A 14697-nucleotide genomic window follows, 5' to 3' on the forward strand; every position below is an offset into this window, starting at 1 on the left:
TAGGATCCTGTTCCTACAAACTTTCAGATTTGTTTCATGTGTTACAGATATGGCTCCTTTTCTGCCATTCTCTTCTTCTGCATTTTAGATTCCCACTCCTCAGTTCTCTCTCATTTTCTCTCTGTCTCTCCCTTCTCTCCTTATGTCCCTCCTTCTCTCTCTCCCTCCCTCCCTCTCAATTATCCCCAATAAGAGACAATTAGAATGCATATAGAAATAAATTCTCACCTTCTTCTAAAGAAAGTGCAAAATTATATTTGCAGATGCATTCATATTCTTTTAAGGAAAGAGAACTTTTCCCCCATTAGGGATGGAATGTTGTGATTGAAGCTCAAATCCTAAGGAGTCTTGGACAGTTTGTGTTTTGTAACAACTGGAGTCAACTCCTTTTAATTGAGCATCAACTACATGAAAGGCACTGAGCTAGGGGCTCTGGGGAGGCAAGGATGATGAAGAGGAGATGGTTCCTCTCTCCAGGGTCTCATGAGCTGGTGGAAAATGCAGACACGGACAAAAGTGGCTCTCCCACAAGGGCAGCCTCTGGAAGTTCTCTGAGGGAAAGGGCATCGTCTCACTTTCTCTACTCCCAGCACCTGGAACAGGGCCTGCTCATTAGCAGGTGCTTAGCAGTACCTCCCTCAGACCTGGGCAAGAGAATACAGTGCACCATGCATCACAAATCTGGAAAAACAAATGTATTAAAGAACACACAGCTACCCTGGTCACTCAGATCTGGTGTGCAGTGCCGGCTTAGCACGACCCATAACCCTAAACATCTGCTCTAGAGACCAGTGCCTTTCAGGCCCCAGGGAAACACTGCTTCACATGTCTTGTCCCATGACCTTGACGTGTCGAGAAGGTCTGTGGCTGTGCTCCTGCCGATGTTGGACATCAACATTGATTTGCAGTCGGGGAGAATTTCACTAGTTGAAGTGTTCAGTAAGAGAAGAGATAAGCTAACTTGTCAAATCTGCCCCTCTGATAACAGGAATGCAATAGATTCCTGTATAACAACGTGTCATATCCTCTTCGTCGGAGTGCTCCTGTTCTTGCTTCTCTTTTTTTTTTTTTTTGCGGTACGCGGGCCTCTCACTGTTGTGGCCTCTCCCGTTGCGGAGCACAGGCTCCGGATGCGCAGGCTCAGCGGCCACGGCTCACGGGCCCAGCCGCTCCGCGGCATGCGGGATCCTCCCGGACCGGGGCAGGAACCCGTGTCTTCTGCATCGGCAGGCGGACTCTCAACCACTGCGCCACAAGGGAAGCCCTTGCTTCTCTTTTTGACCTATTTCATAGGTCCTGAGCTAGTCACCCATTAGGCCAGTATTCACAACAGTTGCTCACAAATGCTGAGAAAAATTTTGCAGTATTAAGCAATATGTATGACTTAGACTTGTATTTATGGAGGTATAAATAAAACATGTGAAGTATGTTGCTATTCCTTACATTGGCAACTATGGATGTTGAATGCTAGGACTGCAAACAGTTTTATCCTAATAAAATATTTGATGACATTTAATTAAATTTTCAGAGTTAAAGACTCAGCTTTATTTGAATAATTTTTATTTAACATTTTGATATTCATCAAATTTGTAGTTTAAAATAGAATTTTGCCTTTTAATAATAACAGATAATTGGATTGTCTCAAGTGATCAAATGCCAATTATGTGAAAATCCCAATTATAACAACATAATTAGTAATTTTGTTGAAATAAAAGTAGGAAGTTAATGTATGTCTTTATTTTAGTCCTCATCCAAACACTCTCAGCCCATCAATGGAACACCAGATATAAATACAATTGTCTTTAATATTTTGTTGCCAGTCATATAAAAATCACAACTTTACATGTAACATTCAAATTTGTCTTTATATATATCCAGGTAGGAGCCTAGAACATATTTTATTTACTGTTGGTTTACAATTTGACTTTTAACTAATTTAAAATGTTGTATGGGGCCTTCATGTGTACTCACCCTGGCCCTCCAAATGTTAGGAATGGGCCAGGCCCAGGGGTAGTGGTGTCCAGACTTTGGGGGTGGGGTGGATATAAGGAAGTGTTTTCAGAAGAAGAGGGCTCATGGGTGAAAGCATGGAGGAAAGAGAGCATGATCTGTTCCTAATCTGTGGCTGGAGCCCAGGTGCAGGACAGGGTGAGCTGTGTTGAGAACTGAACAGTCAATGGTGGAGGCAGAGGGACGTGGTAGACTGGGAGTGTGATAAGGGCAGATGGTAGGTCTACTCTGATCTCTGTGACATCCCTCGGCCTTGCATGGTGCCCAGCACATAGGAGCTAATGCATTTAATACTCACTGAATGAATGAAAGAAGGAATTTGGACCCTATACTGTATGTAATGTAGAACCACTAAAGAGTTCGAGGAGATGGGACAGAATCAGAACCGTAGTTTGGAAAGATAGCTGACAATGGTGCCTGAAATTTGTTTGAAAGTTTAGCTGCTGGAAGTAGAAAGATTAATATACTTAGTTATAACTAAGACTATACTTAGTCTTAGTTAAAGACTAATATACTTAGTTAACTAATATATTAGTTATATGTTACCAATTTATATCTATTGTGATTCTTTATTTCCTGAACATATAAATGTGGATATTTAAAATTATACACTAATCTGGCCTAACCAGACATTTAATGGGCCATGAAACTCCTAAGTCTTAGGTACAACGGCTCTAGGGCTATGCTGTCTGATAACACTGGCCACTATCTACATGTGCCCTTTTGAGCACCTGAAATGTGGCTCAAATTATGTTCAAGATGTTCTGAAGAGTAAAACACACCAGATTTCAAAGATCTAGTACAAAAAGAAATGGTAAAAGATCTCATTATAATATTTTACAATGTTGATTACATATTGAAATAGTAATATTTTGGATATATTGTGTAAAATAAAATATATTATTGAAATTAATTTCACTTGTTTCTTTTTAGTTTTTTTTAATGTGGCTACTAGAAAATTTTTAATTACATATGTGCCTTGCATTTGTAGCTTGCGTTATAGTTTATCAGGCGGCACTGTTCTAGTGGATGCCAATTTTGTATACATCTTTAGCAGTTTGGACCCCAAAACAATGCACATCGATTGCAAACTGAAGGTACAAATGTTGCAAAAGATGCAGAAGTTGACTAAGCCACAGGAAGTGGTACTAAACTTCCCAGATTACATGTAAAGTCTTGTCAGCATAGGATTTAGCAGAGTTGGATCAATGGACCACAAAGGAAGAGAAAACCAACAAGGACACTGATTCAAAGAAAGAAACTGAATATTACAGGAGGACCTTGGGGAAACACAGGAAGTCTTCAAATATTTTTTTGAAAAAATGATGGTCATGATTAAGCCACAAAAGTTAAATGGAAAAAGAATATCTCATCATACATCAAAAAAAAAAAGCAAGCAACAGGGCTCATGCAAAGAATTCAAAGAGTCAGTGCAGAGTTGTAAAGGTAAGCAGAATTTTGCTAACTGTGAGATAAATGAAACTTCATTAATTGTAGTTGTATTTTTAAATATAAAAATCCCAATTCAACTGGCTTTCATTATTTACCATAAAATTAGTTTCTGATTTTAAATACAAGTAAATACATGCAAAATGTTTAGATGGCTGGTTAATAAAAAGGAATCTCATATATATGCATATATGTATATATAATATAAAATATTTTCTTTTAGCCTAAAACATAAATAACAGGGTTTTGTTTTGTATAGTTGGGGGGTTTTAACAAGTATTTGGCTGTAGGGCCTTGGTCTTTTGAGTGTGGGTCCACTATTCAGAGCCCTATGTATCTTTCTCCCATATCTCATTGACAATTTTCACTTTTAATCTCTTTCAAGCAAAGTGAAAACTGATAGATACGTGCAAAGTTCTTACAGATTTGAATGCTTCTTTCCCCAATCTTTCACAATCATCATACCCACAACTAATGTGACAGAGATTCTTCTGTGTCTCACCTTCATTCATTCTTTCAAAGCATTTAACTTAGTTTTCATTGGAACAACTTTCATTTTGCACTTACATACTCATGTTTAATAGTATTTAATTAAATTCCATAAGGATAGTTATAACAGGTATAGTCAGATTTGTGAAAAAATATGATGGATTCTCTTGGGGTCCATAACTCTCCTGGTGTGCAGGTGTCATGAGCATTCATTGTGCTGTGGCATCCCTCTGCCTGCTGCACACTACACCAGGAACGACAGGTATCTGTTACTGGATGAGGCAGCTAAGTGGAGGCTTGTTTAGAAACTTTTTACTATAATGTCACCTACAGTGTACTTGTAGAGGGACAACTATCCCATAAATGACAAGATTTCCTGACTTAGGACATCTGGAACTACCTGGGAATTATGGTGTCTGGAAAGAGCACAGAGAAACCAAGTTCCAGCCCCAATTCTCCTGCAAGTATTCCATAATAATATTGATAACTCTGATAGGACACCAGCTTTTACTCTGTTCTCAAGGTTATCTTCTTACTCTCTCTGTCTACCTAAGACATAGATCTCACAGAGAAGTGAAACCACGCACACTGATGATCTGAAATTCTATCAGAGTCAGCCTGATAAATACCCACTAATAAAAATACTTGCAGATGGGAATGTTTTATTTATTTACTTTTATAAATATGAAAAACAACCAACAATATCCCCAGAGAAGAAGAAAACTTCTTGCATGTGCATAATAGGTGTTTAATAAATACATGATGAATGATACATGGGCTGAAATATTTCTGCCAGTGCATATTAACTCCATTCATTCTAATATCAGTGATGTTTATGCACGATGAGGAAATGCACCAATATTAAACTGGATCCTCCAAATGAATGTGATGTAGGAACTGAAGTGTGACTTAGGGATCCCAGAAGCACTATGTGGAAGCAGTGATCTGTAAAGCACTGGCGTAAAGGTTACCATAGCTGTCATGGCATAAATGAAATCACTGCAACATGTGTACCTGAGTGAGGATAGAAACAAAGAAAATGAAATCACTGCAACATTTGTATCTGAGTGAGGATAGAAATAAAGAGCTTGGAAATAGGAACTGGAATTTTCAGTGTACAAGCAACCTTGGAAGAGACACCATTATGTCATTAAAGAAATCAAATTAAGGCAATTTGACATATGCCTTTATGCATTAATATAAAGCAGGCTCCTACGGCACCAAACTAGAACTAGAATCTTAACCATGCTTAAGCTGCAAAAACTATGGTAGCAATTCGATGGGTTAAAATCTCTTCAAAAATACGTTGTATCAACATATGGCAGAGGAAGAACACCCTTTTCAGTCAAGCACGTCCTTTGATTATTTTTCTACCTTAAAAAAATGTCTGGGGCTTCCCTGGTGGCCGCAGTGGTTGAGAGTCCGCCTGCTGATGCAGGGGACACGGGTTCGTGCCCGGTCTGGGAAGATCCCACATGCCGCGGAGCGGCTGGGCCCGGGGGCCATGGCCGCTGAGCCTGCGAGTCCGGAGCCTGTGCTCCGCAATGGGAGAGGCCACAACAGTGAGAGGCCCGCGTACTGCAAAAAAAAAAAAAAAAAAAAAGTTTGTCGGTGTAGAGATGCATGACGACAACATTAATATTTACATAAAAGATTAAGGGGAAGGGCTTCCCTTGTGTCCCAGTGGTTAACAATCCGCCTGCCAATGCAAGGGACACCGGCTCGAGCCCTGGTCCGGGAAGATCCCACATGCCGCGGAGCAACTAAGCCCGGGCGCCACAACTACTGAGCCTGCGCTCTAGAGCCTGCGAGCCACAACTACTGAGCCCGAGTGCCACAACTACTGAAGCCCGTGCACCTAGAGCTCGTGCTCCGCAACAAGAGAAGCCGCCACAATGAGAAGCCCGCGCACCGCACCGAAGAGTAGCCCCCACTCGCCACAGCTAGAGAAAGCCCGCTCGCAGCAACTAAGACCCAACATAGCCAGAAATAAATAAATAAATTTTTTAAAAAAGATTGGGCTTCCCTGGTGGCGCAGTGGTTTAGAGTCCGCCTGCTGATGCCCCGGTCCGGGAAGATCCCACATGCCGCAGAGCGGCTGGGCCCGTGAGCCATGGCCACTGAGCCTGCGTGTCTGGAGCCTGTGCTCCGCAACAGGAGAGGCCACAACAGTGAGAGGCCCACGTACCGCAAAAAAAAAAAAAAAAGATTAAGGGGAAAATGACTCAAAGTACCAAAAGCTAGATGAAAGACCAGCACTTAAGGTTTCTCCATGGTGGTGTGATGGATGGAGGTCAGAGAACTGTGGCTAGTTGATAGTGTTGTATTTGGTGCTCCTCTCACTTGGTTCCATTTTCATCACTGTACAAATGAAGAGGCAAAAGTAAATGTTTTGCTGGAATTCCATTTCCACTTTTCTACTCTGGCCAAACTTCAAAACCGGAACAATTTTGAAAAGCTGAAGGCGTCTACTTACTTTTCTCATTTACAGTCACCTAAATATGTGTGTGCAAATTTAAAGGTTTTCTGATCTAAATAGGAAAGAAAAAAGTTTATCCTTTCCAGTGTAGGATTTGGTGGGTGTGGCAATCCGGGAAGACCTGGGAAATAACTACTGTTTTCTTTGGATGATACACTTGGCTACCGTTAAAAGAGTGTATAATTATAGCCTAAATGTAAACTTAAACTTTTAACAGATTTATCTAAAGTTTCAAAATTTGTGCCATTGGATGTAATTATCTAAAACTATCTTATGGCAGATGTTGCAGTACTCAAAACACTGAGCTAATATGAAATCTGAACCCGCTTTAAAAATCCCTCGGATATCACCATCCTCCTCAGTTACCATTTATAGCCAGGAAGGAGGTTTTCATTTTATCTATTTCCAAAAAAATCAAAGGAATTATTTTGTAGACAGTTTAGACTCCTGTCGAAATATATGAATACTGACAGGATACCGCTCTCCTTTCTGTTCCTGAGGAGCCCCCTGCCTCCCCCCCCAACCCAGCCCCCGCCTTAATTCCTGTTTCACAAAATAAATCTAGGGACTCTGCTCCCGGGTTGTGGGAGATTTCTCATCACAGACAAACCGGCTGGAGGAAGAGAAGGGAGGGGAGAAATAAACGCGACACGGAAGCCTGAAGAAAGGTCGAAAATCATTAACATGTAAATGGTGCTTTTTCCATTCCAAAGCACCTTATCGCCAGACGCCCCCAGGGACTGGAAGGGTTCGGAACTCCGCTTTAGGCAGCTCCGGCACTGCAGGGGCGGGGGCGGAAAGAACCCGGACGGCGGCCCGACCCTGCTGGGAAGAGGGACGTGCAGCTAAAGGCATAGGATTCGGGGAGGGCCAGAACCTGTCCGAGGATGACAATATCACACACTTCCTGGTTCCTTCCCCAAACGTGCTCTCTATGGTCCTGTATATCGCTGCCTTCCCCAAAGACACCGGAGGAAAAAATAGAAATCTATAGAGATCCCCCGGACCCCCGCCGCCCGCTCCTGTCTCCCTCTAGCCGGGGGCGGGATAGAGGGTGAGAAGAATGTCCCAATCGGTGACTTCAGGTTTTGAACAAGATATTCCAGGAAACTTTTATTTGTAGCATGATTTGGGGGGTGGGGGGGTGGGCAAAAGATGAGGAAAGCTTTTATAAAACTTGTTTTTTTTGGTGCACGGCACCAGGGCCGCTGAACGTTGGGTTTCTTTCGCTTTGCAGCAGGCGACAGCCCTGGGCGCCACCTGCGCGCCCCGTACGGAATGGAGGCGGGGTCGGGGGTGGGTTGGTCCGCGCCCGGGTTCCCCGACGCCCACTGCAACGGGCAATGCGAATGACAGACTGCAGACCCTCTCGCCTGCGTCCCCTTCAACGCCCCATACATCGAAGTTCGAACTGCGGCTCCCGTGAGGCGAGCCCCGGTCCAGCCGGGCCGAGATTGCGGCGGAGAGGAAGCGGCGCTCCTCCACCGAAGCTCCTCCTCTCGCCGGTGCAGCCCGGGACTACCTGGCGGCGCGGCGGGTGCGGCGCGCAAACCGCAGCGCGCCCCCACGGCGGCCACCTCGGAGCCCACCTTGCTGGCCGGCGCGCAGGACGGAGCGCACAACCGGCCCCTCACCAACCTGCGGCCGGCTGTCCTCCCTCCACCGAACCCCGCGCGCCCGCGCGTCAGTCCCTGCCGGGCGCCCAGAGGGCCGCGCTCACGCAGTTGGCGCAGGCGGCCTTACGCTAGAGGCGCAGCGCCCGCCCGTCCGCCCGCCCCCTGCACTCTCCCCGCCCCCTCCCTCCCTCGCAGGGGCCGAGCGAATGTAGCCCGCGAGAGAAAATGGCGGCGGCGACGGGGAATCGCGCCTCGTCCTCGGGATTCCCGGGCGCCGGGGCGGCGAGCCCCGAAGCGGGCGGTGGCGGAGGGGCCCTCAAGGCGAGCAGCACGCCCACGGCAGCCGCGGGGCTGCTGCGGGAGGCGGGCAGTGGGGGCCGCGAACGGGCGGACTGGCGGCGGCGGCAGCTGCGCAAAGTGCGGAGTGTGGAGCTGGACCAGCTGCCCGAGCCGCCGCTTTTCCTCACCGCCTCGCCGCCGTCCTCCTCCACTTCCCCGTCGCCGGAGCCCGCGGACGCGGCCGCTGGCGGGAGCGGTTTCCAGCCTGTGGTGGTGCCGCCGCCCCACGGAGCCGCGAGCCGCAGCGGCGCCCACCCTACAGAACCAGCGGCCGCACCGGACAGCGGCGCCCCGAGCCCCGCGGGGGCCGAGCCCGGGGAGAAGCGGACGCCCGCCGCCGAGCCGCCTCTTGCGGCGGCCCCAGCCGGGTGAGCAGCGCGGCCGGGGGCGCGATGGGGACTTCGGGGGCGGGCGGGCGAGGGCAATGAATGAACCCCGGGCACTGCGCAGGGCGTCCCGGGGCTCCGCGCAGCGAGGCTGCACGCCGCTCGCCGGGAGCCCTCGGGCACCCGCTTTGACCCTTCCGGCGTCGGGCGGCGCCCCGGACCTGGCCTGGGGTACGGGACGGGACGGGGGCCCGGGGCGGGGACATGCGGGAGAGTTTGTTATTGTTTGCAGACATGTGACAGGCGTGCGAGCCGCGCTGCGGGTACCAGTTGAGATAAGGTGTGGGGGCCCGTGCTGGCTTTTGGGGGCTCCCGGAATCGGAGCTCTCCGAGGAGCCCCGGAGCGGCACCCTGGCGTTGCTCTCCGGGTCGGGTTGGGAGGCGGGCAGCCGTGCAGCGGCGGCGACCCCGGACGAGAGTCCTCGGGGGCGCCGGGGTGAGGCCCGACCTTGCGGGCGGGCGGTGTAGGTGGGCGGGGTAGGTGAGGAGCCCTGCCCGAGGCCGGGGGTGGGGGGGCCGGAGCGCGGCGGAGAAAGCAGTGGGGTCCCCGCGGCTGTGACAGGCAGAGTCTCTCGGCAGGTACCGGGGGCCGGGCTGGGACGAAGGCTGCGCGCCCGGAGCGGGGCCGTAGGGGACTCCGGGTGGACGGCTCCGTAACGTCTGTCAAAGCGGTGTGGGCTGACCGGCTGCAAATGCTCGGGGGCTTGCGGTCTTTTAGGACGTGGGGTTTTCTGATTGCGTCCCCCAATGTCCTTGGGAATGAAGACTGCACCACTAAGACTTGAGTGACTTCTGTTTGGAGTTTGAATTTGGCCTTTGAGGTTTGCATTTGGCGGAGTGGTGTAAGAGCCAGGACCGGATGTGTCAGCCATTCAGTTTCAAAGCGGTGGTGACTGCTCCCCGCAGCCTCTCCGGCGTGGTTGGGGACCGCGGCGCGGGTGCGGTACTTCCTGCTCCGTGCAGCTGCGCGGGCCGCCGCTGACTGCCGGCTTCCAGGGGACACAGTGCTGTGGCTCCGGCTCCGTAAGAGCCGTACTGCCTGTGCGCTACGGTGTTTGTAAGGTAACTCAGACCAGCCGTTCCTGGCCTGACCCTTCTTGGCAACTGGAAATTTTTATGTTTAAGGAAGTTCTTTTGACTGTGTCAGCCATCATCCTTGTTTTTAAAAGAATCTGACTAGTGTATGCAAAGCACAAGTTTGAGAGGTATTTTGAGTTGCTGGAAATGTTTTTGTGATTGTCACCCGTTTCCCTATAGGGTTTCCTGACCTTTATTCTGAGTATTTTAAAGACTGCCTTAGGTTTGTTTCCCTTGTGAAACGAATTTGACAGTAGGACTCATTGGCTTTGGTTAATTATCTAAAGTGATTTTGGGGGTAACTTGATTGTTTAAAACCACAGTTCGTTGATTCCTTGGAAGTTGCCCGTTTCCCTCTCCCCGCCTCAAACCCCCCCCCCCACAAAAAAAAACCAACTAAAAATATGGTCAGCACTGTGCCATGGCAGTATTGATAGGAAAGATTTGTGACTGTGGTAGTTTTCTGTGTGCTCTTGTCCATGTAACTTAGTCTTACAGGGTTATTCCTCTACACCACTGCTCCTGGGAAGATTGGATTAAAACTTGACTAGGATAATTCGTTGTAGGCAATTGTTACTACAAGTGAGCTCCAGATAGAAATATTAAACCCAAAATTTGAGAGATTAATTTTGTCTGTTCTCATGAGACCGAATTTTTGGATACAGTAGTTTAGCAAGTGTCAGCATTCTAGTCATCTTAATGAGCTACTGAATATAGCAGAAGAGGAACTACTGTAAAATCAACATATAGATGTTGTTTAGTGTTGTCTCCACACAAAATAAGAGGATGAAGGTGTAAGCAGATAGAATTCAGGTACTGAGTAATCCATGCTTAATTTTTGCATTTTGTAACCTAGGTTTTTTCCCCCCTCTTTGTTTAAGGGGTGGATAATAATTGCACAGTATATGAAATTATGGGCTAATCAGCATAATCATTTTTTAAGATGAATGTCACTAGCCAGAATGCTGTTTGTTCATCCCAAATCTTATACCTAAACATTTCATTGATAGTAAAATGTTGATTCCCTCTCCTCTTGAAATAGTGATTTTTTTTTTTTTACAATTTCCTTGTTAATGGGGTTGAAATTCATTTGATTCTATTAGTATAAACACTTTGATTGTAAGCAGTTAGTAAAATCTCAGTTGAACTTTTGTTTTTTGACAGTAGTTGCATTCATACTTTCAGGAGGAAAATCTAACATTGAGATTTTGAAATATTTTTGTTTCAGTGGTACTATAGGTCTGGAGACCCCTTCTGTTTAAAGACTTATTGTATTCTTTTAAAGAGAATTCTGTGAGATTTTTAATTTCATAATTTCCTCCAGTTTTTGATCTTCGGATGTAGAAATTTAAATTGTAGAAAATACATTTTTGTAGTATAAGTTATATAAAGAACACTCATATTAAAACAGAAGATTTTAAGTACATCCCTCTTTTACAAGTTAGTAACTGAAATCAGTGGAAGTTTTTTGCCTGTAAGTGGCGCCCAAGGGTTTGGGATTTTTCCTTATATTACAGAATTAGGGGCATTTTCTTCCTATTTACGGTCTTTGAAGAGAAATTACAGTGTTACTCTCCATTGAACAGGCTATTATTGTGAGTTGGTAGATATAATTACTCCATTCTATTTTTGTAACTTAAAAAAAAAACAACTATCAATTTGCTGGCCCCATGAAAGAACAAGATATGCTGTACTTGTTAATGTTAGTTTTTGTGTAAAACTAAAGCTATTTCATAGGCTGCTTTTATATCCTCATAGAGCCCTCAGCTTTCACTTCCTTTTAGAAGCTGCTAGACTATAAATATAACTTAGTGAATTTTTACTAGAGGAGGTATAGGAACATTATTACCTAAAAATAAGTTTTTAAAAAAGTTAAGTTGGTGATTTTATAAAACAATAGAGGTAGTTACATAAGTTAGTCTTACATGAATTTGTAAGTTTTGTAATTATGAATTGTCTCCAAGTTCTGTTTTAAATTAGGTAAGGAAATTAATGCATTCTTCAAAGACTAACCTTATTAAATATAATTCTGAAAAGAAATATCAGAACTAGAATTGTTGCCAACTTTTGTTGTCTTTTCATATCTGATTTTGGCAAGGGTGACTGGTTAACCAACATTCCTTAATATATTATCCCCAATACACTATAATAACTCCATTTTGTTAGATACAAAAAACAGGAAGTAGCTCTGTTCATTTATATTCTTTCACATCTCCTGTAGCACCTCAAGCATATGTTGCATGTTTTAGAAATGGTCGCGGACTTATTGACATAAAGATTCCAAAATATGGAATGAAAGGAGTGTTCTTTGCTTTCAACAAGAACAGAAGAACCAGCTACAGCTTGCCTAGGCTGTCTGCTGATCAGCCCTTGACAGTTGCTGTGAGCATTCCAGAAGAAGAAATGATGGGGTGACAAGGCAGTTAATGGGGAGTGGATTCCCCTGAGGAAAAATGTAGGGCATTCAGAAGTGCTCTGAGTTAGAAGGCACAACTTTTGCATTTTGTACCCAATTTTCTTGGGTTGAGAGTTATTTCTTTATGAAGAAGGCAATAGGAGAACGTGGCATGGAAAAGTAATAGTCTCCAGAGGCTACTTAAGAGCTGCAGTATATTGCACTTCTAACCTTGAAATGCCTTGCTATATCAGATATACCAAGTATGTTCCTTAGACTTGGTTGTTTTCTTCAGTCTTGGCCTCCTTTTATGTCCTGAGTCAAAAATTAGAGCTACTTTAGAATGTAAACGGGTAAAAGATTAATGTGAGGAAATGTGCAGTATTAGGAATCAACCCAAGTTGTTTTTAAGAAATAATTTAAGAACATTTTTAAACACGAAGGAAATAATCAGGAACAGAATTAAATGTTCATTTACAAATGCTCATTGCAAAGCAGTGAGATGAGTTGGGTGTTCTTATTGCAAGAATATAAGAGGTTTTTTGCTGTGGCTAAACATGTTCATTGAGCATAGAGATGTATTTAGATACCTTTTATATAGTCACTTTTTTTGCCTTCTGTGTGTCAGGCAAGTTATATATATTATCTCATTTCATCATCGCTGCAGCCTTCCAGTGCATTGTAGTTTCTGTTTTCAAGAGGTGGAAACTCATGTGCAATGCTAAAGCCCCATTATCACACAACTAGAAGACAGGCTAGGATTCAAACCCAAGTTAGTCCCACTCCACAGTCCATTTCTTTTCACCACTCTCTAACGTCTCCATTTTCTTTTTCAAGTTAATAATCAGATTAACTAATGATTTTGAAGGAGAAAGCTGTTCTTCAAGAGTCAATAAGCAATTGATAGGTTTCTACCCAGTGCCGTTGCTAATACATTTGTCTCCTGATGTGTATGTAATGCATAGCTTTCTGTAACCTGGCCTCATCCATGTAATACAAGTAAGCTGTGCTTAGATCACCTTATCATGTTAGGCAGGGAGAATAATTGATTAGTGTTGAGTGTTTTTTAGGTTCCTTGATTTGTGCTGTTTACATCGTAAGTGGAAGGAAATAAAGAAGCTGAAATAATATCACATTTATTTTTAATCATCACACATGGAGACAAGCTGTTGCAGTATAGCCAGACCCTATCCCTTTGTACTTGTTTTAGATTTCATGCATCCAACATTTATGAACCTCTGCAAGGTGATGTTCTGGGTGGTAGAGAAAAATATCATCAACGCACAGCCTCTGTTTCTGTTGGCAGATTGTAGCATGAACATGTTTCACACTACCATGTTAAGCATTGTAAGAGAGAGAGGAATAGAGAGGGGCATCCAGATTAAAGAGTAGTGCTATGAATCTCACCCATGACATTCCACACTGTATTCCTTCAGTGAATACAGTAGTACCTCACTAACTTTCTGAGGAATTAATTGACCTTCTAGGTTTGTAGTTAAGGGTGGTAGCTTTGTTCTGCTTTCTGCTTGTACATTTGGTCTGCTCGTTTTTGCTCTTTCCCTTTGGTCTCTTTACCTTTTCTTAGGACAGATATATGCTGTAGCTTTTCCATTTCCACAGCAATGGCAACAGGAATTCAGATACAGATTAGTTTCAAACTATTTCTGCCTACTCTTAGGAGGTATATGTATGGAACTGCAAGTTCAGACATGATTTTTTTCTTTCTTGAAAGAGAAAATTAAAATGGGGGTATAGGAGCAAGAAACCGAGTATCTACCAATGCTGGCTTTACAATTCAGACTTTATTATTAGTAACAGCAACTCTGCTAGTTAAGAAAACAACATTGGGAAATGTAAAATATGCTCTAGGATGTAAGATAATCAAGAAGATATCCTTGTCTTCATTTACTCTATGACATATCATGGTTGGTTTAGGTATGTTTGGTATGGAGAGGAGCTCTGTACTGTTAGTGATCGAGTCCTTTGAAATACTAGTCTGGTTAGTTTTGGTTTAATAGATTGAGATGTTGTAGACTGCCAAGAACTCTTCAAGTTCTTAAGACCCACCAAGCGTGTGTTTCTGTAAGTACAGTCTGTCACCTGGGAATTATTAATGAGACAGTCAGACTTCTTGAAGACTGGAGGAAGTGCCTGGAGCTCACACAGCGCTGTAGTTAGTGTGTTTACTAAGTTTATCACATGTAAGCGTGATGATGACGAGTATATGCGGAGCAAGGAGAGGGTAGATACTGGGCGGTGGGCGGAGGTGGTACTCTTGACAGATAAGATGTGATTATTACCTTTCTTTATTGCTGAATAGCCGTTTGACTGATATAGCATCAAAAAATCTTCAGACTGGTCTTACAGCATTCTGAATACTAAATGTCAACTGCTGACAGACAAGGAGCTCTGTCTTATTCTTTGTCATTGCTCAGCACCTAGGCTAATGTCTAGCAC

The 14697-nt window shown here is 44.6% G+C and overlaps 2 protein-coding genes across 2 annotated transcripts in view; one reads left to right on the forward strand and one right to left on the reverse strand.

Annotated features, from left to right (window-relative positions):
• Positions 1–1415: 1415 nt before the first annotated feature.
• On the reverse strand, positions 1416–8150 carry LOC149749554 (uncharacterized). Its single transcript, XM_089908877.1, has 2 exons — positions 6183–8150; positions 1416–5526 (listed from the first exon to the last, which is right to left on the reverse strand). The coding sequence occupies exon 1, from the start codon at positions 7825–7827 to the stop codon at positions 7360–7362; it is 468 nt and encodes a 155-aa protein (XP_089765003.1). The 5' UTR covers positions 7828–8150; the 3' UTR covers positions 1416–5526; positions 6183–7359.
• A 103-nt stretch (positions 8151–8253) lies between these two features.
• Positions 8254–14697, forward strand: part of MAP3K1 (mitogen-activated protein kinase kinase kinase 1) — an 81704-nt gene continuing 75260 nt past the window's right edge. The window contains exon 1 of the mRNA XM_022597257.3: positions 8254–8750. Within this exon, the coding sequence (XP_022452965.1) occupies positions 8269–8750 (482 nt within the window). The 5' untranslated portion in view covers positions 8254–8268. The remainder of the gene's footprint in view (positions 8751–14697) is intronic.

The sequence above is a fragment of the Delphinapterus leucas genome, chromosome 3 (genome assembly GCF_059928025.1).
Source record: "Delphinapterus leucas isolate spDelLeu-1000000601 "Yukka" chromosome 3, BTC_Dleu_Yukka2, whole genome shotgun sequence".
NCBI classification, from domain to species: domain Eukaryota; kingdom Metazoa; phylum Chordata; class Mammalia; order Artiodactyla; family Monodontidae; genus Delphinapterus; species Delphinapterus leucas.

Excerpts from the sequence above, each read along its gene's own strand:
- LOC149749554 (XM_089908877.1), bottom strand. The coding sequence starts at position 7,827 with ATGTATGGGGCGTTGAAGGGGACGCAGGCGAGAGGGTCTGCAGTCTGT.